At 41.2% G+C, this 24913-nt stretch overlaps 1 protein-coding gene across 1 annotated transcript in view; it reads left to right on the plus strand.

The window, feature by feature from the left end:
* LOC124136061 overlaps positions 1-23763 on the plus strand; it is a 66605-nt gene extending 42842 nt beyond the window's left edge. Inside the window, exons 17-26 of the mRNA XM_046501832.2 lie at positions 48-2157; positions 3577-3707; positions 5978-6145; positions 8943-9120; positions 10356-11949; positions 12299-12403; positions 12946-16050; positions 16402-16507; positions 17027-17223; positions 17604-23763. Coding sequence (XP_046357788.2) covers positions 48-2157; positions 3577-3707; positions 5978-6145; positions 8943-9120; positions 10356-11949; positions 12299-12403; positions 12946-16050; positions 16402-16507; positions 17027-17223; positions 17604-17698 — 7789 coding nt within the window. The 3' untranslated portion in view covers positions 17699-23763. The remainder of the gene's footprint in view (positions 1-47; positions 2158-3576; positions 3708-5977; positions 6146-8942; positions 9121-10355; positions 11950-12298; positions 12404-12945; positions 16051-16401; positions 16508-17026; positions 17224-17603) is intronic.
* Positions 23764-24913: the final 1150 nt, after the last annotated feature.

A 24913-nucleotide genomic window follows, 5' to 3' on the forward strand; every position in this document is an offset into this window, starting at 1 on the left:
CTATAAGCATTCCCTTCCAGCTTAATCATGTATGGTATGTGTTGCAGGCTGAGTCAAGAGGTGCCCAGCTCACGTCTTTCAGAAAGCATCATGGCTGTCTTGCACCAAGAAGAAGAGGAAGAGGACATCCGTTATGTGAGGTCCGCCGACTCCAGTGACAAGCTAGGGGAAGACAGCAGTAGTCAGGACATGCTGGACAGTCCTAATCTAGATCCAGATGCTAACATCAAAGATAGTCGTAACATTGTTGTCGGTGATGAACTGAATATATCTGATGAAGTTACTGAAAAACAAGAGGAAGGGGTGCTTGTAACAGATGCTGTTGAGGTGTCTCCTGCAACTGATAAAACACAGCAGTTCATGTCAAGGTCACCGAGTAGATCTAGGTCACCGTCACATTCTAGAACTTCAAGTGGTAGCTTAGATGCAAAACCAACCAAAGACAATCCTGAAAGTCACACAAAAGATACTTCTGAAAAAGTGATGGATAATTTTTCTGAAAGAAAAGATGAAGAAAAACATGAATCTCAGACTACATCCAAAGGGAACTCACCAGAGAAAAGCAGGCAACATAGATCTAGGTCTAAGAGTGGTGAGTTCAGTAAAGGAGGAAATACAGAGAGCAAGAAATCAAAGGGTCAATCAAAAGGTTTGGATAAAGATTCAAGGGAGACCAATGTTAAACAGGGAAAATCGAAAAGAAGAACCACTGCGACAGTTGAAGACAAGGGAAAAGAAACATCACACAAGCACAGTAACACAAGTGAACTATGTAGGAAATCGGGGAAAGAGAGAGTTCATAACCATAGTAACACTACTGAAAGATGTAGGGAATCGGGGAAAGAGACAGTTCGAAACCATAGTAACACTAGTGAAAGGTGTAAGGAATCTGGAAAAGAGACAGATCATATCCATAGTAACACCAGAGAAAGGAGTAAGGAATTGGCAAAAGAGACAGTTCGTAACCATAGTAACAGTAATGAACGATGTAAGGAATCAGGAAAAGAAACAGATCGTAACCATAGAAACACTAGTGAAAGGAGTAAGGATTCAGGAAAAGACACAGCTCGCAACCACAGTAATGCTATTGGAAGAAGTAATGAGCCTGGGCGATCAAGACATTCCAGCAGATCATCGGGTAGTTCAAGATCCAGTTCCAAATTTGATTCCCAGTCCAGGGAAAGTAGCTTAGAGAAACAACTGAAACGTGTGTCTAAGATGGCTGACAACGTTTCAAAGAAGAGTGACAAGGACAGACAAAAAACAAATAGTGATCCAAAAGAGAAGTCTTCTGACAAGACTAGGTCAAGATCAGGAGAAAAGACTAGAAAAAGCCGCTGGATGCAGGAAAACGACAGTGATAAACCCAAACCCAGTAGAAATGTGCAAGATAAGCTCACTGATAAGAGTCTATGCCGCATGTCAGACATTGCCGATAAGGTATCTAAAGTCCCTAAACCAAGAGCTGGTTATTCCACCAAATTTGGTGATGGCAAGCCAAAATCAAAAGCACAACTGTTGTTTGAGAAAAAGTATGCTGAGAAACTGAAACAGTCCTGCCTTCCCCAAATACCTGGTTTGTACAGTAGTGAAATGGTGGAGCTCTCCAAACTGCAGCCACTGAAACTGGACACAAGTGTTGGAATATCCCCAGCCTTCAAGCTGTTGGATACAGGTTCTTGTCGCAACAGTTCAGCTTTGCCCAACACAGCCGTAAGGAATCTACAGAAATCTTTGGACAGTAAAAACCATTCGCCTCTGGTTCTGCTAGACAAACAGAATGAAATAGCTGGCAAGTCTGTATGTGAGGTTAAGCCAAGACAAGCACAAAAATCTGATGCTGGTTGTCGAACAGAACAAGAATCGGAGAGACACAGTAGGCATGGTTCTGTTGAATGTTCTAAAACAAATTCTGTAAGCCTCCGTTCAGTTGTCACAACCGTGTCCAACACTGACAGGGTCAACAGCGACAGGGCGAGAACTGATGGACATGAGGCAGCACAAAGCACCTGTGAAAGACGACCCAGTGGGGATCCAAGATTGGAAAACCGAGCCAAAGTTAATCATTCCAGAAGCAATAGCAGCAACAGTGACAAGAGGATGACTGATGACAAGCCTGTCAGTGGAGACAAGAACAGTCAGAATACCATGGATGGAGTAAGTATTGTGATGGCAATATGTCGCAGATACAGTGTAATCTTGCTCCTCCAGAAACTAATCCTGATGTGGTTGCTATCAGTTGATCTGGGCATTGTTTCATAAAATGATCATCCTCCTGTCATAAGACTGTTAAAGAGTAGGAGTTACGATTCTCTTCGCTCTATGACTGTTATAACTCCTTCTTAAGGAATAGGAATTACAATAGTCGTAGCTTTAACATTGGCAATGAAAATGAAATGGGGCACAGTGATTCACTGAACCAGAAACATGTTCTGCTGGTGGCATGTCATTGAGACAGGTAGTCCCAAAAACCTATTCATCCAATGCGTTTGTTCACAGTAGCTGTTTTATGTTTCTTTATCTCCATTGATACAGATGGTTCTGGCTTGCAGTGTATTATGTGGAAAGAATGGCTGTTCTAGCAAGTCTGTTTGTGTAGTTTGAGTGCATACACACTGATGTTGATTCACAGAGTTGGACACAATGTTGAAGAGTTAAGACGGTTATTGTGCTACAATTTACTCCTCCATTCTCTCTCTGTACATGCAGGTCCACCATAACCAAACACTCTCCCAGTATGGAAGCTGAGTTAGAATAGGTCGCCAGCAACTTCTGCTTGTCGTAAGAGGCGATCAAATGGAATGTGTTGACAGGCTCTCTGTCCTGGTTGCTTACCCTGACAGCGTGTATCATTGCTCACGATATTGATCACTGGGTTGTCTGATCCAGATGCAATTATTTACAGGCTACGGTCGTACAGCTGGAATATTCCCTAATGTGGTCACATGCAATGACAGTTTATCAACCTGCTTGTTGCGTATGTTACAGCTTCTGACAGCTGGGATTGATGCTCATTCTATTAACTGCTGTCTGGTGCTAATTTATTTGCTGCCATGTTAAACCATCCTATTTCTGTTGGTGAAACATCATTTGCTAGTTCGACAAGTTGATTCTAGTTGGAGTGGTCGCCAGCAGCTGTTGCTTGTCATAAGAGCCGACAACATGGACGTGGGAATATTGCTTGGTGTAGCATTACACAACAAACTAACTAATGACAAGTTGGACAGCCTCTGGTAGCTAGTCCTGCCATGTTTTGGTTTGGTTTAGTTTGTTGTTTTACGCCGCACTCAGCAATATTCCAACTATATGACAGCGGTCTGTAAATAATCAAGTCTGGTCCAGACAATCCAGTGATTGACATCTTGAGCACAATCCATGCAATTGGGATCAATGACCTACTTCAAGCAAGTCAGCAAGTCTGACCACCCGATCCCGCTAGTCGCCTCTTACGACAAGTATAGTCGCCTTTTACGACAAGTATAGTCGCCTTTTACGACAAGAATGGGTTGCTGAAGAACTATTCTAACCGAATCTTCACAGGTCTCCTGCCATGTAACTTTGTCCCTGCCATTCCAGCCCCCTGGACGACACCCAGTGAGGAACCTCAACATGGCTCAGATCACAGAAGACAGGCACAGTCGACAGTTCCACCCCTACAAGATGACAGGGAAGAGGAAACCAATGGCTTCCTTCAACATTGGAGTAAGGTAAGTTGATAGCCTCGGTGATGTGTCCGAGAGTCCAGGAGTTGTCTGCAGCAAATGACTGATGCAGTCACCAAACTGGCTATGACCTATAAAATGTTAATCACATGTTTTCAGTTGTTTTTTTGAATGAACGTGTATCAATTTGAGTATTCTTCAGAAGGTGCAAATGTTTGACAACCAGTAATATGAATCAGTATTCCAACTGAATGACTCGAGTCCAAGCAAAAACATCCTTTAGAGTTATAAGGTCAATCAAATAGATAAAGCCCTCCACAATAACTGGTTCAAGAAATAGTATTTCACTGCATATATACTCTGCACACAAAAAGAAATGCAAAAGTGATTTTTGATATATATTTTAAATATCATACAAGTAATCAACAGATGGTAATCAATTGTTCAAAATTGGTGCACATCATTGTCATTGACCCAGGTTCCAAATGGCACACATGGAACAGTAGATTTTCAAGGTAAAGGTCATCTGCTCTCAATATCTTGTACGGCCATCATCAGAGTTCAAAACTGACTGGCACCGTCGTCCCGTGGAAGCAATCAGATTCCGAATTGTTGGGAATGTTCACCCACTCTGCCTGCCAGTGGTTGTTGCTGATGTGCTTGCAGTCATTGATCCAGTGCATCTGATAATTGTTTGATTGGGTTTAAATCTGGATTGCTATATGAAGTTTCGTGCATAACGTTCTCCCTGCAATGCCTGTAAACACGACGTCTACCATCCGCACAGCGAAGCATTAAACATGACTCGTTACTATACCAAACTTGTTTCCATCGCAGTTGTGGCCATACTCTGTAACCATGACACTATTGACGGCGCAGACAATGTAGGTCCATCAGATGACACCTAGAACTGGTCATCTAGTGTGAATACCTTGAGTTCCTAAATGGTTCCTCACTGTCTGGGCTGATGTCCTATGCAATCATGGTATTGTCGTAGTAGAGGTGGCCGTGGTGGTTCTTTCACGTAAGTGACATAGCAGTTTGATTCTGTGGGAAGGTCACGTATTGTCCAGTGTGTATGATAATGGTTCCACAGTCCTGTGCTGGTGCTTGGTGCTGCTACGTGCAAAAACCTAGCTACAGCTAAAGATGATTCTCCTGTTTGCAGTTGGCTGATATGCATGTATAGTTGTTGCGTTGGGCTTCCGTCAGTCGTAGCATGTTTTGCTGTAAGATTGTGATGGCATGCAAATGAAAAGCCAACGTTTGTATAGCCCAACAAGTTGCATGTTGCAGTGGTTTTGTCTTTACAATGTTTCACCAAATTCCTGCAATACCACATTCTTTCCACACAAATCGCTCCCAATCCATGCCATAGTGACCAATTCATTTTTATCCCCCCGGCATATAATGCGGGGATATATAGCGGTCAGCCAGTCTGTCTGTCCGTCCGTAATCATTTCCTTTTCCGGGGCAGAATTCGAAAACAATTCAGTGTATTTGATCGAAACTTGGCAAAGCTATCAGGCACATACTGAAGTGGTGCCTTTTGATATTTTGGGATTTTTCTAATTTTTATTTTTTTAAATTTTTATGGAATGAAGTTGGACATAGACTCAATTGGGGATGGGGTTCGTTTCCGGGGCAGAATTCGAAAACCATTCAGTGTATTTGATCGAAACTTGGCAAAGCTATCAGGCACATACTGAAGTGGTGCCTTTTGATATTTTGGGATTTTTCTAATTTTTATTTTTTTTCAATTTTTATGGAATGAAGTTGGACATAGACTCAATTGGGGATGGGGTTCGTTTCCAGGGCAGAATTCGAAAACCATTCAGTGTATTTGATCGAAACTTGGCAAAGCTATCAGGCACATACTGAAGTGATGCCTTTTGATATTTATTTTTTTACGAATTTATATTTTTTTACAATTTTTATGGAAAGAAGTTGGACCTAGACTCCATTGGGGAACGGGTTCGTTTCCGGGCCAGAATTCGAAAACCATTCAGTGGGTAAACAATGTATGCTTCTAAAAGAACATTCAACTGTTGACTCATTACATACAGAATTGCACATTTACTAGTGGTTACTTTACAGACAGCTGCCGGGGGGGGATATGTCATCTTTCTGATGACTCTTGTTGGTATTAATTTTGTATGTATGTCGGCAAAACTCTGTCAGATATATAAAATTTTACTACTTTTGCATTTCTTTTGGGCATTATGACAAGATAGATTATGAAATACAAATTTCTCAAAACATGTTGCTCCCGAAACTAGTGTACAGGCCTGTTAATGATGTGATGGTGTTTTCAGCGACATTGACGAGCTGCTTAGTGACCTAACTTCAACTGGCCTGAAATGGAAGCGCCTGAAGGAATCCTGGAGCTTTGGCCTGCATCACAACTTCAGGCAGCAACCTCGCTTCTCTGACTACATGTTCTTCAGGAATCCTGTGCCACCTTCGCCCATGAAACAGGATAGGTGGGAAACTGATGCAACATTATGATGAATAAAGAACATATTGCATTGAACCCTGTTCGGTAGGGACTGGAAATGGTTCCCAGCTGCCTATTGTTGTTGTAAGAGGCATCCTATGGATCAGGGGGCCAGACTTGGATGACTGACGGTCATCGTTGATTGAGTGGACAATTACTCATAATATCAGGCAATCTATTTTCTGGTCCAGACTGGATTATTTACAGTCTGTCCTCATATAGCTGGATTGCTGTGAAAATCGAAGCTAGAATGTCCTCAGCAACTCATGCTTGCTGTAAAGGCGGACCGCCTCCGTGGTCTTGTGGTAGAGCGTCCGCCCGGAGAGCGGAAGGTCCAGGGTTCGATCCCGGGCCGCGTCATACAAAAAGACGTTAAAAGATTGTACTTGTTGTTACCCTGTCTGGCGCTCGGCATTAAGGGGCTAAAACAAGGACTGGTTGGCTCGGAGTCAGTATACTGTGTCTGAGTGGGGTATTCATGTTAAACTGCGGCATGGTATCTCAGTGAGCTAGCACTATAAATCGGCATCAGTCCAGACTAGTACAAGCAGCCACACACACACATACACGTGCATGCACGTCGCTATATAAGTGCAATAATCTTGGACGCGACGTTAAACCCAATTTCACCTCACCTCACCTGTAAAAGGCGACTAACGGGATCGGGTGGTCATGCTCGCTGACTTGGTTTATGCATGTCATTGTATCCCAATTACATGGATTGATGCTCATGATATCAATCACTGGATTGTCTGATGTAGACTCGATTATTTAAAGACCACGGCCATGTAGCTTGAATATTGCTGAGTGTGGTGTTACACAACAAACAAACAAACAAGTCATTTTGCTGGAATGTTGCTGAGTGCAGCATTAAACAACAGAAGATGAACCTGGTATTGCAGACATATTAACATTTGTGATACTAATAACTAGATTTATGTGTTAATGTTAAAGTATTAACTTAACGTTTAACTTTTATCTTCAAGGTATTAAGGGAAAGGGTATATCAGCATATAGGAAAGCAGTTATTTTATGTCACATATTGTTCATCATGATTATCATTTGGAAGTTTAATTTTGTGACTAGATTCGAGGGGTCACAATACCCTGGGAGTAAACAGCCTTCTGCTAGGTCTCTGTGTCACTTGTGTTGTTCCATCAGCATAAATATCAGTATCACTTGGCTGGGACGGGTAACTTAGGTACCCACAGGTCTACCCGGAACAGCATTAAAATCAATATCCCTTAGGGCTGGCACGGGTAACTTAGGTACCCACAGGACTACCCGGATCAGCATAAATATCAATATCCCTCAGGGCTGGGACGGGTAACTCAGGTACCCACAGGACTACCCGGATCAGCATAAATATCAATATCCCTCAGGGCTGGGACGGGTAACTCAGGTACCCACAGGACTACCCGGATCAGCATAAATATCAATATCCCTCAGGGCTGGGACGGGTAACTCAGGTACCCACAGGACTACCCGGATCAGCATAAATATCAATATCCCTTAGGGCTGGGACGGGTAACTCAGGTACCCACAGGACTACCCGGATTAGCATACATATCAATATCCCTCAGGGCTGGGACGGGTAACTCAGGTACCCACAGGACTACCCGGATTAGCATACATATCAATATCCCTCAGGGCTGGGACGGGTAACTCAGGTACCCACAGGACTACCTGGACCTGTCTTTAGCCACATGATATGTTGTTAGTGACAATAGAACACAATGGTTACACTACAACTTGCTAATGTTAGCATTTCTTTCTGACTGCACGCATTCCTTCTGACTTTTAAATGTTTGAGTAAAGACAAAAAAAGTCAGCCAACTGCAGTGTATTTATTATCAGATCATTCTTATTCTTGATTCTAAGAAGTTTTTGCCTGGGCTTCAGTGAAACAATTCCTAATCGGACATTTTGTACCCAAGTCATGATACCTACAGCGGGTACCCGGGAAGTGTATTTGGACTGGTCCTAGCCCTATTGTCCATCTTTGTCATATAAGACTGATAGGCATTTAGAAGTTGGAAGGTCTAAGACCTGCATCACTTCGGGCTTTCCTCCAACATTAAGCTGACACCCTGTGATATAACTGGAATACTGTTAAAAGCGGTGTTAAACCCAACTCACTCACTAGAAGTTGGAAGGTCTAAGACCTGCATCACTTCGGGCTTTCCTCCAACATTAAGCTGACACCCTGTGATATAACTGGAATACTGTTAAAAGCGGTGTTAAACCCAACTCACTCACTAGAAGTTGGAAGGTCTAAGACCTGCATCACTTCGGGCTTTCCTCCCACATGAAGCTGACACCCTGTGATATAACTGGAATACTGTTAAAAGCGGTGTCAAACCCAACTCACTCACTAGAAGTTGGAAGAACATGGAAGACATGAAACGTTTATGGAAGCAACTTGTTTGTTGTTAGTAACAAAGTTTCAGGGCTATCTCTTGCCCCTTCATCAGGTGATAACTGTGTGAGCTATTGAGTCCCGTTAATATACACATGCTGATATGTTTAAACAATGTAGTATTAATGTACAAAGATAACAACATGATGATAAAGCCAGTAGGGTTAATAGGAGAGAAGCCTGAACAGAGAGGAGAGATGGGACTGAGTGATAACGAAGAGCTGACTAAGGTAACAACATATTTAGGTGTCCGTGTCCGTTTGTAGGTAATGATTGGTTGTAGCACAGGTGACTGCACGCTGGGTACATACAAGTGTATATTATGAGTGGTCACACCCTATAGTCTTTCTTCTACACATTTTAGATCAAACAGACCAGTTGAAAAGGAAAGTGACTTCACATCCGACAACATCCCTGAGTTTGAGAGAAGGGCACAGCAGGCCGACATGTTGGACGAGTTCTTCATGGAAGGAGGAGGAGATTCACAGCCGGAAATATCAGCAACCTTTGACATGGAGAAGCAGTCTTATGATTCACAGGAGGTAGGCAGACTTAATCCCTCTTGATTCCAAGTTATTTTTCTCACACACCTGTCTGCCCCTCCCCACATACAAAGGGAGAGAAGGCCTATTGTTTTTGGCTCAGTTCCTGTCGCCGTTGCCATCCTATTCCGATCCATACCTTGAAAACTATTCAATATTTTTCAACGAAACTTCACATATGGATTCCTCATCAGTTTGACTGGTGCCTTTTGCTATTTAAAGTGTTTCAAAATTTTATTTTGTAATGTTTGCATCCAAACAATTTTGACTTAATCACATGATGGCAGTGTTCGTTTCCGGGCCATAAGTTGAAAAGCGTTTGACTCATTTCAACATAACTTGGCATATGCATTGCTCATAGTTTCAACTTGTGCCTTTTGCTATTTTGAAATTTTTCAAAATTAAATTATTATTTTTTTGTTTCCATGGAAACATTTTGGACAAACAACTTTATTTCCAAGCCATAACTCTCAAACTTATGAATATTTTGATGAAACTATATAAACTCAATATATCCATGAAACTATACATGTGCAATGACTACATGCTCAACCATTGCCTTTTCATATTTGTCAATATATTTTTTTCCTAATTTCTTGTGTTTCCACTGAAATAGCCCAAACATCTTCCTGAACATTCTCTAACACTCCACATCAGTCCACCCTGTTCTGGATGTTTACACATCACACTAGCATCGAAATATAATAACTTCCTCACCACTGCTTACATTAAATATTAGTACATACTAATAGTACAACTAATCATTGTCCAAATACAATACAGTGAACTTCTACTGAATCTCAACAGAAACAATGTAATACAGTTACAATCATTGTTTAACAATATATTTCACTGCCATTTAACAACTGAACACACAATGCCATTTCGAAAGTAGTCAAATGTTATATTTGGGATAACGGTTTCTTAGTAAAGTACAGATTCTCATACTTTTTGGGGTTGAGTCCCGACCGGGATTCGAACCCACACTGCCAGAGTGAGGCACCTAATAGCCAGCACACAAAGTCGGCGATCTAACCCACTCAGCCACCGAGGCTTCCATGTACTAGAATCTATACTTTACTAAAAAAGTGTTATCACAAATATAACCTTTGTTACATTTAACAATTATTTACAGGTTGTCATCATAAAGCAGAAATATTGCGTAGTGTGGCATTAAAAAATAAAAAAACAGACACATTGGCCATGTATAACACTTAGTCTCTATCATGTTCCAGTCTGGGATCAGCCGTGATGTGTGTCAAAGCACAGAAGGATCTCCCCAGCTGCCAGCTGGACAAGCAATTCACAGCACTGCTGCTGACATATCTGGGGAGGTACCACTGCCTGCCAGCGAAATCTTGGACAATATTGCTGCCTCTGAGAAGAGACCTGATCATGCCGGTCCATACAGTCCCGAGGAACTGCAAGAGGTACGGCCTCCCACTGAAGGAGGAAATCAGGAAGATACTGATGACCTTAGAATAAAGATTGTAGGCTGTCACTCTCTGGCAGCTGCACCTGAGACAGTTGAGCCTGCGGTTGATGGATTCTTTGATCAGTTAGAATGGTCATTTGAGACCGATTCCATCAAGTCCAAACAAGATTTAGGCGTACAGCAAATCAACTTTACTGATGACCATATCATGTCAGAGGGAAACAACACAAGAAGTCTGGATAGGGATTCACATGTGGAGGCTGCACATTCAGTGATGAGACCACGCGATCCACGACTCGCCAGAAGAAATGTGGTGCCTTTAAAACCAGTGCTACCTGTCACACAGACAGATGAATGCCTGCCCAATGTCTCAGCACCAGTAACTTCAAAGGCACTTTTGAGCAGCACCCTGCCTGAAGATCCTCACCAGCTTGATACAGTGAAAACCCCTGATAGTGTCACATGTACAGAATTGAATCAAGCTGTGATACCAGACTCGGAAGTAATTGCCAGAAGTATTGAGATGAAGATGTCCTCACAAGGTCATGATGACCTGCAGGAGGCGCCAATGGACATGAGTGACAGTGAACATGAAGCACAATATCAGGTTGATGGACAATCTCAGATTAGCAGTACAATGGACAGTCCTCTGAAAGGAAACAATTCTTGTAGTGAGAAATATTCTGGTGTGTTTGGAAGAAGCTTGTCTGTACCTGATACTCATTCTGCAAGAAAAAGGTCATTTGCAGTGTTCCAGGATATGTGGACATCCCAAACTGGACTTGATCTTGCTGTTCCTGCAGTCTTGAAAACCTTGCCGATTAGTGAAAGTGCTGCTTGTGGTTTGACAGCTCACACAGGTAGCGAATCAGACTCTTTCAAAGATGAAGGAAAGACTGCTGGTGCTGCTGTTAAGAAAGACCGCAGAGAAGATGTGGCTAGGAGGAAGAACGAGGCTGCTGAGATGCTGGAGGAATTAAACAGCTATCTAGAAACTCAAAAACCAAAAGCCAAACATGACACTGAGCATAATTCAAAAGCTGATCATGAATTTGAACAGCCTATAACCCAATCACACAATATTGTCATTGACCAGAAGCTGACATCCTTTCTTGGACAGGTTGATCCAGTTGATATTGCAATTCAAGACTCAACAAGTGAGTCCTTGTCTCAACCTTGCTCCCCTGATTTTGATATGCCAGCCCCCTTCCCGAGACATACAACAGCTGAAGAAGGCCTGTCACCGAAGCTGAAGACTTTCACCAAACAGTTGAGTGGAGAAAATGAAATGCTGTCTTGTCCTACTTTGATCAACTCAGGGGATGAAGACTTGCACGGTAATGGAAACAGAAAAAAGAAAGCATCATCAAACAAGACCAAACGTAGGGAACAAGGTGAATCTTCACACTCATTTTAGCCACATTGTATAATGTCATTTAGAATACTGAAAAAATGGTACACTTGAGCTAGTCCAAGACTTGTACCATTGAGTAGATATGAACTCTAAAGTGATTGTTAAGTGACAAGTTAATTTTTCTAACCCTGTTGAGGGTTGTTATTGGTTACAACCCTAATTATGAGATATGTCCCATTGAATATTCTAAGAAAAGCAAACTATGAAAAGAGTTGCTTGTTAAATACGTTTACGCAACTTTATAAGTCCTATTGAATATTGAGGTTAAAAGCTTGCTCAAATGTTGTCCTCATGCAGATATATAAATTTGAAAATGTTTTGATGTGCAGCAAAGAAGAAGAAAGTTCACCGTGCAACAGGTCCCCATCCGGACCGGTTCAACAGATGGGACCATGTGCTCTTCCCCTTCACCTTTGACCCCTGGAGGGATTTCAGTAAGTCAGTCAAGTCCAATGTAAGCACAAAAAGAAAAAATGTACCGCAAATAATACCATTTAAGTAGGTGAATGTCCGTTGACACTCTCTGCATATCAAAACTATCCTGATTCACAGCATCAATTTAAAAGTAACATTTATTTATAATACTTCTTTAATTCACGGGGGACATGTATGGGGGAGCTCAGGTGTCTTAGGTGTCGAAATAAGCATCACTTGGGCATGCTAGAAACCTATGACCATGGCTTCAAGTCCTGGTTGGCCCCTTTTATGTGTCTAGGTTTGTCAGTACCATATCCGTGCTCCCACATTAAGCTGACATGCTGGGATATAACTGGAATACTGTTCAAAGCTTTGTTAAAACCCAACTCACTCAATCACACAGTCAAATGTAGCTTGTCCGGGGGAAAAAAAACCTTTTCAAGAAGAATCTGACATTCTGATATTAATTTACTATGGTTTGTACATGATATAGTGAAAATGAATATATGAATTGATTGTTTATGGTTACTATGACAACATGTGTCTCATTTGCTTTCAGAATATGAGCGTAACCCTCAGCTTGGCAACTACCATCTTCTTGAGCTTCATGACAGCCCTTCATCAGATCCAAGGAGAAACAAGGCCATCCTGCAGAAGAGGGACAAGGAACAAACTCAGCAACACATGAGGAGCCAACTACACAAAGTCAAGCCAGACAGGAAACCAGCAGTGAACTCCATGCTAGAGAGGGAACTGTTTGCTCCCACTCTTGCTGAACAGATAACATGTGCAGCTCAGGCGAGACGTATTCAGCTTGGTCTCACAAGCTCCTTGAAGTCTGCAGAGAGACCTCCGAGCCCTGAACACACAGAGCCACACGATGAACAAAACACATCTCTATACAGACCCAAAATAGACCCTGAAACACATTTACAAACTGAACACAGATCCTTTTTGCATAAATCTGGAAAGTCCAAGACGAGTAAGTCAGATATTGGGGACAGTGGCTATTATTTGCCTGAACTAGAAGTGGTGTCAAAAATGAAAGAAAGTGCCAACGACAGACCTGGAAGAGAAACTGAAGCGAATTTTGAGCAATATGAACAGAATATACCTATTTGTGTTAGTAAGTTGAAATACCCAAGGTGTAACAGTTTACATTCAGTTGCTAATGAAACTGATCATTCCATAGAAGTAGATTCTTTGCATCTCAGAAGATACAGCATCTCGGCTCCTGCCTGTGCAGCAAAGACTCTAGAAGAACTACCACAGAAGCAACATTCCACAATAATCCACCAAAATGTACCTGCATCAGGAAAAAGAAAGATGGAATCATTTAGTATTCCCCCTCCAACTAAGTATCATTCCAGTGAAGGAACAGCGGTACCTCAGACTTTAGGATCAACCTCGGAACATTACTCACCTCAGGTAATGCAGCCCACATCCTCTCAGGATCTAGCATGTTCAGTGCCTCGTACAACATTCCAAGTAGACTGCAATACATCTGCTCAGGAGCTTCTCTGTGATAGTCAAACTGCTAATTCTCAACATGCTACAGAGGCAGTAGTCAGACTGATGAATGGTGCAATGAAAGGACTTCAGAGCTCTGGGGATGCCATCCTTCGCAATTTAACATTGGAATATTTTGATCATGAAACACAGTCATTGTTAGCAAGAGATTGTGAGCATCCTGTAAATAAGAAAAGGAGATCTGAAAGCAACAAAGTCCTGCAATGTTCTGAAGAAAACCCAGGCCAATCTTATCGAGGCCAAAGAGAAACTGATAGCAACGCATGTGAGGCAGGTGAATCAGTTTCATTTGGTAGGATTATGGACCAGACTTACCCTTATCAAGCAATCAAACCATCTGTGAAAGCCAGCGCAGAGCAAAACATCAACAATACTGTGAACATTGCAGCATCTGTAAGAGGCAGGGACTCAGCTAAGCTCCAGAATTGTGAAAATTCAAGCCTCAAGACTGGGACAGCATCCAGTGTGAAAACCTCAGATACAGCAAAACAGTCTGTGACAAGTATTGCCCTCACTGCGGCAGCAGACAAGTCTCAGAACATCTCTACATCGTGTGTCATGGTTACTAAGATACACCCAGAAGAAGAGCAGAGGACACAGGAAGCAAAATACCTAGATATTGTGCCACATAAGTCATCCAGCAGTCACAATCTTTCACCTTCTAAATGTGATCTATTTGAATTGAATAAATACTACAAAGATGTTGAGCCTTTGGTAGAAAGTGTTATGTCCCAGATTATAGTGGTAGAAGATTCTACAGATTCGGAAAATGAAGTTGAAGGGTGTGTCAAGTCTCTTTCGGGTGATGGTGAATCCCAGGAAGCTCCTAAAGACTTAGATACAACTGATGTGTTAAAAATGGGAAAAAGGATTCCTACAATTGGTGGCATGTGTGCTAGAGACTCGAGGTATAGTCCTATCCAGCAAAACGAATCCCTCACCCCAGCTGTTGGTTGCCAGATACCACAGTTTATACCGACTTTAAGACCCTCCGCAGAGATGAGCACTCACCTGAGCAACTCGGATCAAACTCACACAATGAACAAGCTAGATTTGGTTGGAGAAAGACCTGACATCAAGCCAACATTACAACCAGGGACAGCCTTTCAGCTCCCTGAACAAAGAAACCGGGTATACTTTAATCCTCGTATGATGCATTTGTGGCCTCAGGTTCAACAATATAACCAGCAGGCCATTCAACAGACCTGTGTTATGTATCCTCAGTCCGTTTCTCCACTCAGCTATGCACATAGTTCCTTGCCGTACCCAGTCTCCAACTTGTCCAGCGCCTCTGGTCTGCCATGGAATGTCAATGCATCACTGGGTGTTAATTTATATTCGTATCAGGGCCAGCCACAACCATATCCTTCAGTGATAACCTCTCCCACAGAGTTCACGTCCACACAAAGAGATGTGTCGTCCAGGACTTACACCCCACCTCTGAGGGAGCCTCCTGTTGATGTGGAACATGTTGCCATGCTGCAACAGCAGAAAGCCCGTCAGCTGCTCCAACAAACAGTTTCTCCAACTGTCACTGGTTATTGTGCAGATGAAAGTGTTGTTGATTCTGGTATGCCAAGAGATGATGGTAGCTCTTCACATCAAACCGGTGGCCCTTGTGTTTCTCCTATCACAAACAGGGATCTCAAAAGCAAACCTATACAGGTGTTAGGCCAAGTATCTGAAACAGAGGCAGTTACATCTTTGAAAGAACTTTCCAAATTTGATCAATATCTTGAAGATATCTCAGACAATGATGACCTGGGTCTCAGATCAGTAGAAATAGATGTCCATGTGCCAGAGTTTAGAGAAAGGCTTCAAGATCATCTCAAATCCTGCATTGACAACTTGAATGATTTCACACACGACCTGCATGAGAGAAGACCTGATGCTGACCTGGAGCCAGGGCTGGACCTGTCCAGCATGTACTACACTTACTGTGATGAAGTGCCCATGCCAGAGAGTCTGCAGTGTACTCTGAGTCAGGGGGAGAGGACGGTGCTCCGGCAGTTTGCAGATGTTCAGAAGCAGGTATACGAGTCTTTGCCTGACAGTCCCAGGGGACCCCGCGGTGGTGTCACTGAGGGTGGCATTGTCAATGCTGATGATGACTTCCTTCTTCAGGGAAAACCAGGTAGGAATGTGATCAGACAAGGGCATTACATCAATTTGCCAAAACCAGAAGTAAATGGAAGATATCGATCAAGTAGTATATATGTGCCGACATTTCTGTATTCCACATTCTAACAGCCAATATATTATAAGGATATTGTTCACTTTGGCAGACCACAGTCTCACTAATTACATATGCAGTAAACTATGGTAATAACGACCTTGAAAGGACCACTAATTGTAGTTTGTTATAACCGTAGTTCCTTATAAGCATTTCGACTGTCAGACATCAAGTTTACTGTATAATGACGCATGTGCCAAAACAAGAAACAAGTTAAATGAGTTGATTGATAGTGTGTACTGTGTGTCCCAGGTGATCTGGACGACATCCTGTCTGGCATGTATGCTCTGTGTCGGTCTGGGAAGAAGTGGCTGATGCTTGTCCACTCCAGTGTCATCATGCTGTTGGCTAAAACAAGGTAAACACTCTGGACTGCTCTGGCAGTGCCTCTGCCCCAAAGTGTGATCAATCACAACATGTGAACACTAGATGACTTGTACTGTGTTACACTGGCAACATGAACACTAGGTGACTTGTACAGTGTCACACTGGCAACATGAACACTAGGTGACTTGTACAGTGTTACACTGGCTACATGAACTCGAGGTGACTTGTACAGTGTTACACTGGCAACATGAACACTAGTTGACTTGTACAGTGTCACACTGGCAACATGAACACTAGATGACTTGTACAGTGTTACACTGGCAACATGAACTCTAGGTGACTTGTACAGTGTTACACTGGCAACATGAACTCTAGGTGACTTGTACAGTGTCACACTGGCAACATGAACTCTAGGTGACTTGTACTGAGTTACACTGGCAACATGAACACTAGTTGACTTGTACAGTGTCACACTCGCAACATATGAAAAATAGGTGATTTCCACTGTGTTACTCTGCCAGCATTAAGTATATGGCCTGTACTTTTACAGAGGAGCGGACTCAGAGCAGTGTGAGGTACACAAGACTTTGGCCTTGATCTCCACCTTCAGGAAGCGTGGCATAGTGAGGCTGGTCTCCCAGTGTGAGTGTGATCGCTACATGCGCAGCGCCTACAGCCTCGGCCTGTGTGTGGCCAAGTTCCGCCAGAAGGAGTTCCCTCTGCTCCGACTTAGCCTTGTGGTCTCAGGTAGGCACTGACAATGTTTTATTGTGAGCAAGGAATTGTTTTTGATAATGGAAGTTGCATTTTCTGGATGAGAACTGACTGATTTGTACACTTGAGGCACAGGAGAATATATAAATGGTCTAATGAGAAATTATTATTGCTCTCTATTGATGATTTTGGTTGCAATCATACACTCAGTAATATTGGAAGTAAATTGCCAATTGTGAAAGTTATGTCTCTTCATTATTACATTATAATAGTCATATTAACATGCAAGCCAAGTATATGTTCATTTAGGCATACAAAAAGATAATGCTGTTACATCTAATTTCCTCTGACACACAATAAAGCTCTCTAATCGTGTTATTTCTTGCATAGTGTATTAATTGTGTTGTTTTCAGAAAAACCTGACAAAACATTAGAAGTAACTGATGGAACGCGCCATGTTGTCTACATCCAGCCTAAAGCCTTCATTCAGCAATATCTCACATCTTGACCAGCCACCCTCCACCATCTCGTTTCCCAAGTCATCACCAACCTTTGACTGCCAGCTGTTAGGTCCATACCTCGATGTTACAGCCTGGAAAATCTGTTGGTCACACACTAGTAACATACTGTACTGTACAGTGAACATGTGACAAGTGACAAAAAATTTCCCCCAGGTTTCAGATTTGACTGTAATCTATGTTCAGTTTATTTTCTTCAAGTTCTATGTGCCGGACAACTTCTCGAAACTACAAGAGTCCGGTTTCCACCCTTGCCCGAATTATGGAGTTATATTTTGGCTGGACTAACAAGTCTATGCATAGTCCAATCAAAATGTTACGAAATAGACATCCGGCTTATAAACAGCATGGCAACTTCTGTGCAGATTTTGGGCGACTGCAGGATATACAGAGCATTTTTATTGTCAAATGTGCATCGACAGATAATTTCCAAATCTTTCTCTCTTTTTTGAGCAGCATGCTCAAGTGCACTTCGTGAGGTAAGATCCATTTGATCACAATAAAGATCCTGTTTATCGATCAGAACTTTTTGACTAGGAGCCACCAAATTGTTTCAAGTCAATGCAAGTGATATGATAGGTGGAATCTGATTGGCCAATAGGAGGGACATAACTTGAAAAAGCCACTAGTATCAGAACAATCAAGCCATAAAATTCAAGCCTAGTTCGCCTAGATGGAAACTTGACTTTTGTAGTGAGTAATCTCCCTTGCCTCAGAAGACGTGTGCCAGATTGTAAATACGTATAAAATTCAGCTTTTTGTAATGTCAACAATATCAATTGAATGTACCTGACAAATTGATTAGACCTTACCATACACACAGGGCTATTCTCTCTCATAAACTGGGGCACAACTCTCACAGTGCTCCCTCCTTGCACTATGACGAAGCTTCGTCAACGATATGTGTACATTGTGTAGACATCCTTGCACTGTGACGAAGCTTCATCAACGATATGTGTACATTGTGTAGACATCCTTGCACTGTGACGAAGCTTCGTCAACGATATGTGTACATTGTGTAGACATCCTTGCACTTTGACAAAGATTCATCAACAATATGTGTACATTGTGTAGACATCCTTGCACTGTGACAAAGCTTCGTCAACGGTATGTGTGAACAGTGTGGGCTGTCCATGGATTGGGTCAAAACTCCAAACAATGTTAAATGTACATTCTGTGAGCTGTCCTTGTTTTGTGCAAAAATACAATGGATGGGAATGCTATGTATTCCTTTCACAGCGGTTGAACCCGGACAATGATGTTTAAACATGATTTCATCAATTCCACATGTGCCCCAAGCCTAGACATATAGCAATGACCTGTGACTGTGTAGGAAGACTTCTTTGTGTTTCAGTGCTTGTTTTCCTTTGGATGTAAACATTTGTCATATAATAAATGACTTCATTATCATTAGCCCATTACCACTAGTCAGTGTTAGGCTAGGTCTGTGAATCTGTGCCACACTCTTTGTCTAGTGCTTGCCTGCGAACAATATGATTCAAAGGTGCCCCCATGTGTTAATAGTGCTGTATTGCATTTAGCAATGCTTATCAGCATCAACTGTTTATGGCTATGCACCAGCTTATGAGCAAAGGTACTGAGAATTACACTGTAAGCAGTGCTTCAAGCTTAATATTTAGCAAGTGTACAAACTAAAGTCCTTTGTCAGCTTATGTACAAACTTATGGCAGATTGTTAATGCAAGGTCACGCAAATTGTCAGTATGTGAACAAAGTGACATGTTTTTCAACATGAGAGCAAAGCTTAATGTTTCTTTTGAGTAAAGATTAGTGTGTCTTACTGCAGGGTTAGAAGGAAATGCAAAAGCATTTCCGTGCCAGCTAAAGACATTTGGAACATTTTAGCTAGCCCAATGCTAGCAGGCTAGTGTTGACTTCCAACCATGTGCTGTGTATTGTGATAAATACTCTGATAAGTGTGAAGGAAACGTTGTGTCCTGTTTTATTGAAGGTTGTACAAATGCCCCTTGTCTTCAGAAACAGCGATGGTCACCTATTGAAATGTTGTTATATTATTATTGTTATATTTTTGAACTGCATTGATTATTTCGTGTCACCAATGCTCACAATGTGTGTGTTGTCTTTCAACTTAACAAAGGGAGGTAACTTCTATTTTATATTGCACTTTGGTTACCGAGATGAGTTGATATTTTTAAAGGTGAAAGTTTGACAAGTATGTGAGACCTTCAACACATGGAGAGAGTGTTGCAGCTGACTGGTCTCTCCGGTTGTGAAATGTGGGAGTTCCTTCTGACATTTGTTGCAGACTTTGGGCAGAATATAGGCCTCACTGCAGGTCCAGATAATCTGGGCATCATTTACTTTTTCACTTGAATGGTTTGACATTCCTTATAAAGAGCACGGTGTGGAGAGAGTAAATGGTAGTCGAAAAGAACACTTTTAATCCATTATTGTTTATTCTAGTGGAAAGATTGCTGAGAGTGGCAGTAAGCAGCCAACAAAATCGTGTTTCATTCTCTGTATGTCATAACTGAAGTTGGAATTCACAACCATCACGTTTATGCAATAATGTAAGTAATATGTAAGTAGTGTTCTTGACGTTGCCTTTGTCCCACCATAATGTGAATAATCTCACCTTGCCACTTTCTGAGAATATTGTTGGCATCATAACCTGGTGCTCTAGCTAAATATTTGACTCCCTTAAATCAAAATGAATGTTTGAACTGGTTATACATGTGATCATCATGGTAACCTTATGTTATGTCAAATCCATATCAAAGATATTCCTAGCGCAGGGTGCATGGCACTTCTAGAGAGTACCAGTGTCAAGATATTACTCACTCTTGCAACATTACCTCCACAGCACCTTAAACCCAAAGAGATGCTTTCTCGGCTTCATATAGTATTTTCTGAAATTTCTCTTTTATATTTTTTATATAAATTGTAAGGCCCAAACAAGCTTTCTTCATTTTGCAACAAAATTAGAAATCCTCTTTTACTGCAAAATAGGGCAGTCTGCAATTTGAGCCACAAGTCCAAAGTCAAAGTATAGTAAGGTCACTTTATGGTAGTCTATAAACTTAGACTAATATATGGTAAAAATAAGGCCAGTAAACTTTTTCGGGCTAGCAGGCGCAAATGTTTCTGGCACAGACTGATCGAGAGTTCTGATAAATATCTTGTTTCATTTTAAGTATGTTGTTTCAGCCCTCATTATTTGGCTTTGTACAGAGCAGCCAATATCAAGCAAGCAGTCCAACAAGACCTGTTTTCTCTTTTTTAACAAATGATCAAGATCTTTATGGACAATATTGTTTTTGTTTCATAATTAAAAACTATCAAATGGTTCACTTAGTGAATCTCATGATGTATAGCCAGAGTCCATTATCAGTAACATGTATATGGTCCGATGTCAACTTGTTACCAGTGACTTTGTTGCATTCCGTGGTTGCACAACATTCCACCGACCCGGGAAGATGCTGACCAATCACATCCTGCTGATAGTACATAGTATGCCATGTGATATTTGATCAAATGTTTGTAAACCATGTGATAATGTAGAGATATTTGATAATCATGACATAAATTGAAAAATCTTTGTTCCTTCCACAACTTGAGATGCCATCATGTGAAAACATAGGATATGGCTTGCATTGTACGTCATTCTGTTGTTAGTGTCTCAGGTAGTATGATAGACTCCTGGACACATCATTGAAGAATGTTTGTATGGCCCATGTACGTGTGTATAGATTCGTATCCCCAACAATTGCTCTGGTGTGGCTTGTGGCAGTATATGGCATCCAATCATATTATTCTTTGTTCTTGATCTACATCCACGGCAAGGATTGAAGAGGCTAGCTCAGTATTCTTGTCTGAATTATTTCATCTTCACAATTTCTCAAATCAAAGTGTAAAGAGTTCCAGCTTGATTTCCCCTTGGGTTGTATATATAAATTATTGCTCTTGTGTACATTATGGGAAAACCTAATCAAGCAGACCATTGCAGAGCATAATTTTGCATAATGTTCTTGAAATTGATAGTCCATTCTGTCAAAGAAACTTATGCAATATTTGTAGAACATCACCTATTTATGTTTTTTGTTGATTGTCAAATGTTTCTAAGAGCTCTGTTTCAAAACAACCTTTGTTACTGTAGCCAGAGACATATTGTTGGCGTTCTGCCTGGTTACATACAATCCACTCATATTTCTCTATTTGATACAAAGGGTCATATTTCTACAGAGGTCTTCATTACAGCTGAATGCATAAACACATCTATTTATTTCCATTACCGGTAGTATTTATTGTCTTCTAGGAATCCACATAGTTGACATCAGTATTATCATGATAACCCAACTGCATAGTTTTATATTCTTTGCAATGTTTCATCTCGTTTGTATCGTCATATCAACAAGTATTGTGTTGTGCTGTCTACTTCTTGGTGTTGGCAGTGGTGCTTTGTGTATTTCAGTTTTTAGTTTTTTATACATGTGTAACCTGGTGATGTTTTTCATTGTGTTCATCCCATGTCGTATGGCGACCAGGGCTCGATTTAGCTATGAAAACACACACACAAGTGCAACCTGTTTTTGAAAAGTGCAACCAAATATTTATGTCTGCCTATCACAAAGTGCATGTAAAAATAAAAATTAATTTGTGTATGACTAACCCTTACTTGTCCACAAAAAATCGATCTTTGAACACATTCAATTCTTCTTCAGTTGTCTGCACAAAATCGATCTTCGAACACATTCAATACTTCTAAAGTTTATTTACTATGCTACATCACTAATGCCTGTTACGTGTAATTTGTCATGTTTTCCTAGACTTCACACGGTAGGTACTTCAAGATTATGTGCACGTTCCTTTTATGTTTTACAGAAATGCGTCATTAATTTAAGTGACACTGGCAGCGGACCGGCCCATGTTTCAACTTTGATAAATATATAGAACCAGGGTGCAACATGGTTTTGTTTGCTTCAACTAGGTTTTCATGTCAACATACAAGTTGCAAGTTGGATCAAGTTCCTTAAATCGAGCCCTGCTTACACTAGTCTGTGTGTCCCTCTTGATACAGTGCAACTGTTGACAAGTCAAATTCCCATGTGCGTTCTTCTACAGTCTCTTGTTGACTGGGATCTTCTTAGTTTCTGGTTACTCTCCTTGCTGGCCTTTCTTTTCAGGATATTATTATCCGTATCCTTAAGCTGTCATTTTTCAAGCAGGTTGTATATTCATGTTTGTGATCTTGTTTGTTACACTCTGCAACTGGAAATAAATTAGTTTAACTCAATTATCACAAAAAGACACGTATCTGTGAGTTCGCCACAGTCCAAATTACACCTTATTTGATTATATGAAGCTATCCACCCTTTTATTTGAAAAACATTGCATTCACTGTGAGTTAGCCCTATCTTCCTTTGTACCGGTGTACTAACAAGGAATCCTGACTGACAGGTTACCACTGGGAATGGTTAAACGATGAAAGTAGTCATTATATGAGGTCCTCATTCTAACTTATATCAAACTACAGTGCAATGTCTTTGATATAGCTAAAATATTGCTGACTGGTGTTTATCCAATTCGCTCACTTTCCTCAACCATTAGTAATGGTATCAATATTGAACCTCTATTTAGTGCAATTACGTTCGCTGCGTATCTCATGCAGTAATGTGAAGGTTCGCTTTTAGCTTCAGAAGGGATTATACAACTCAGTGTGTTATAAGTAATCAGGGTGCTGTGTGACAAAATAGAAATAACATCAATGAGTTGTGACGACAAAATGTGGAATGTTATTTTCAGGGTGTAGTGTTGCTTGTTTTCATGACATATCTTCTTATCACAGAGCATTCCAGAAGTAATCTACATGTAGTGAGATTATGGTACATCTTTGTCTTTTCCGATTTGGACATATCACTTGTATTTTTGAAGAGAGATTTCAGTTCCACTTTCAGAACAGTGTTTTACATATTTTAGTCAACATAGTGTACATGTAGCATAGCGTTAATATTATTTCACCTTTGAGCTTATGATCATTTCGTATCTGTTGAAAATAAAGAAAAGTACATTGTTGAGTATCTGTTTGTGTTCATCATTGTTGAGTTAAGCTTAAGGACGATTTAGTTTCTGTAAGGTTGCAGTGTTTTCACTGACCATTCTATAGGGAAGTGTATTAGCATTTCGTGGTGTGAAGCCCATTTCTGGTGTCCGCCGACGTGATATTGCTGGAATATTGCTAAAAGTGGCGTAAAACCATACGCGCGCTCTCTCATTCACTCTCACTCACTCACTGAATAGTACTGATTCGTGACAATCGCGGGAATGCACTCGTAAGAGTAATGCGTAGCAGATGCACGTGCGCGGTGAACTCCTCGGACGTGTCTGTCCACCGACTTGTGATACTCTGTGAAACGAAGGGCTATGATAACAGTGGGGTGAGAATCCCACCCTACCATGTGTCGAGAACGCAGAAGTCAGAAGGAATATACCGTTTGTCGGATGTTTAAGTGAGTGTGATCCTTTTTGTGCTCGTCACGTTGAACTATTATATAAAGAGAAAATTTGACGCTTGCAAACCAGTATTGGTTTCGATGTGGTTTCACCAAAACCAGACAAAAATGACCATTTGCTAGCAAAGCATGTTTATTCGTTCGTTTCTTGAAAACCGAAACTAGTTTTGGCCAAACCATACAACAGGGATGGCTTGAAGGTTTGGTTTGCGGGGGCGAAGAAGAAAAATATGGCATCGCCGTCGTAATTGTTTCCACTCCTGTACAAGAAGCACAGGACATTTTAGCGAGGATATTATCCTACTTAAAAACATCCCTACTCTTACACGATGACAAAACATTCTAAAGAGCCATAGAACAAGCGTTGTGAAAATCAGCTCGCGACGGAGCACGTGCAACAGCGGCAGAGAACAACTCGCCATTACCGAAACACAATGGAGCTCTCCGACAAGAGAATGAACGTCACCGATGTGATTTAATTGAATCTTACGACCTAATGGATTGCTGCATGGGACCTATTCAAGCCCGAAATCCAAACGGAGTGGATGTGATAATATGTTCAAAGGCAAAAGATACTGCCAGGTGGATTTTTGCCACTTGCAACCTTTTTTATTTGAATATTTGGATTTGAAATTGTTTATGAAAAAGTTCGAGGAAACGCAACCAGCCAAATGACTCTGATTTTGCTAAGAAATATCGAATATTGGGGAGAAGA

Source organism: Haliotis rufescens, unplaced genomic scaffold (genome assembly GCF_023055435.1).
Source record: "Haliotis rufescens isolate VD_foot unplaced genomic scaffold, xgHalRufe1.0.p SCAF_44, whole genome shotgun sequence".
In the NCBI taxonomy this organism is placed as follows: Eukaryota; Metazoa; Mollusca; class Gastropoda; order Lepetellida; family Haliotidae; genus Haliotis; species Haliotis rufescens.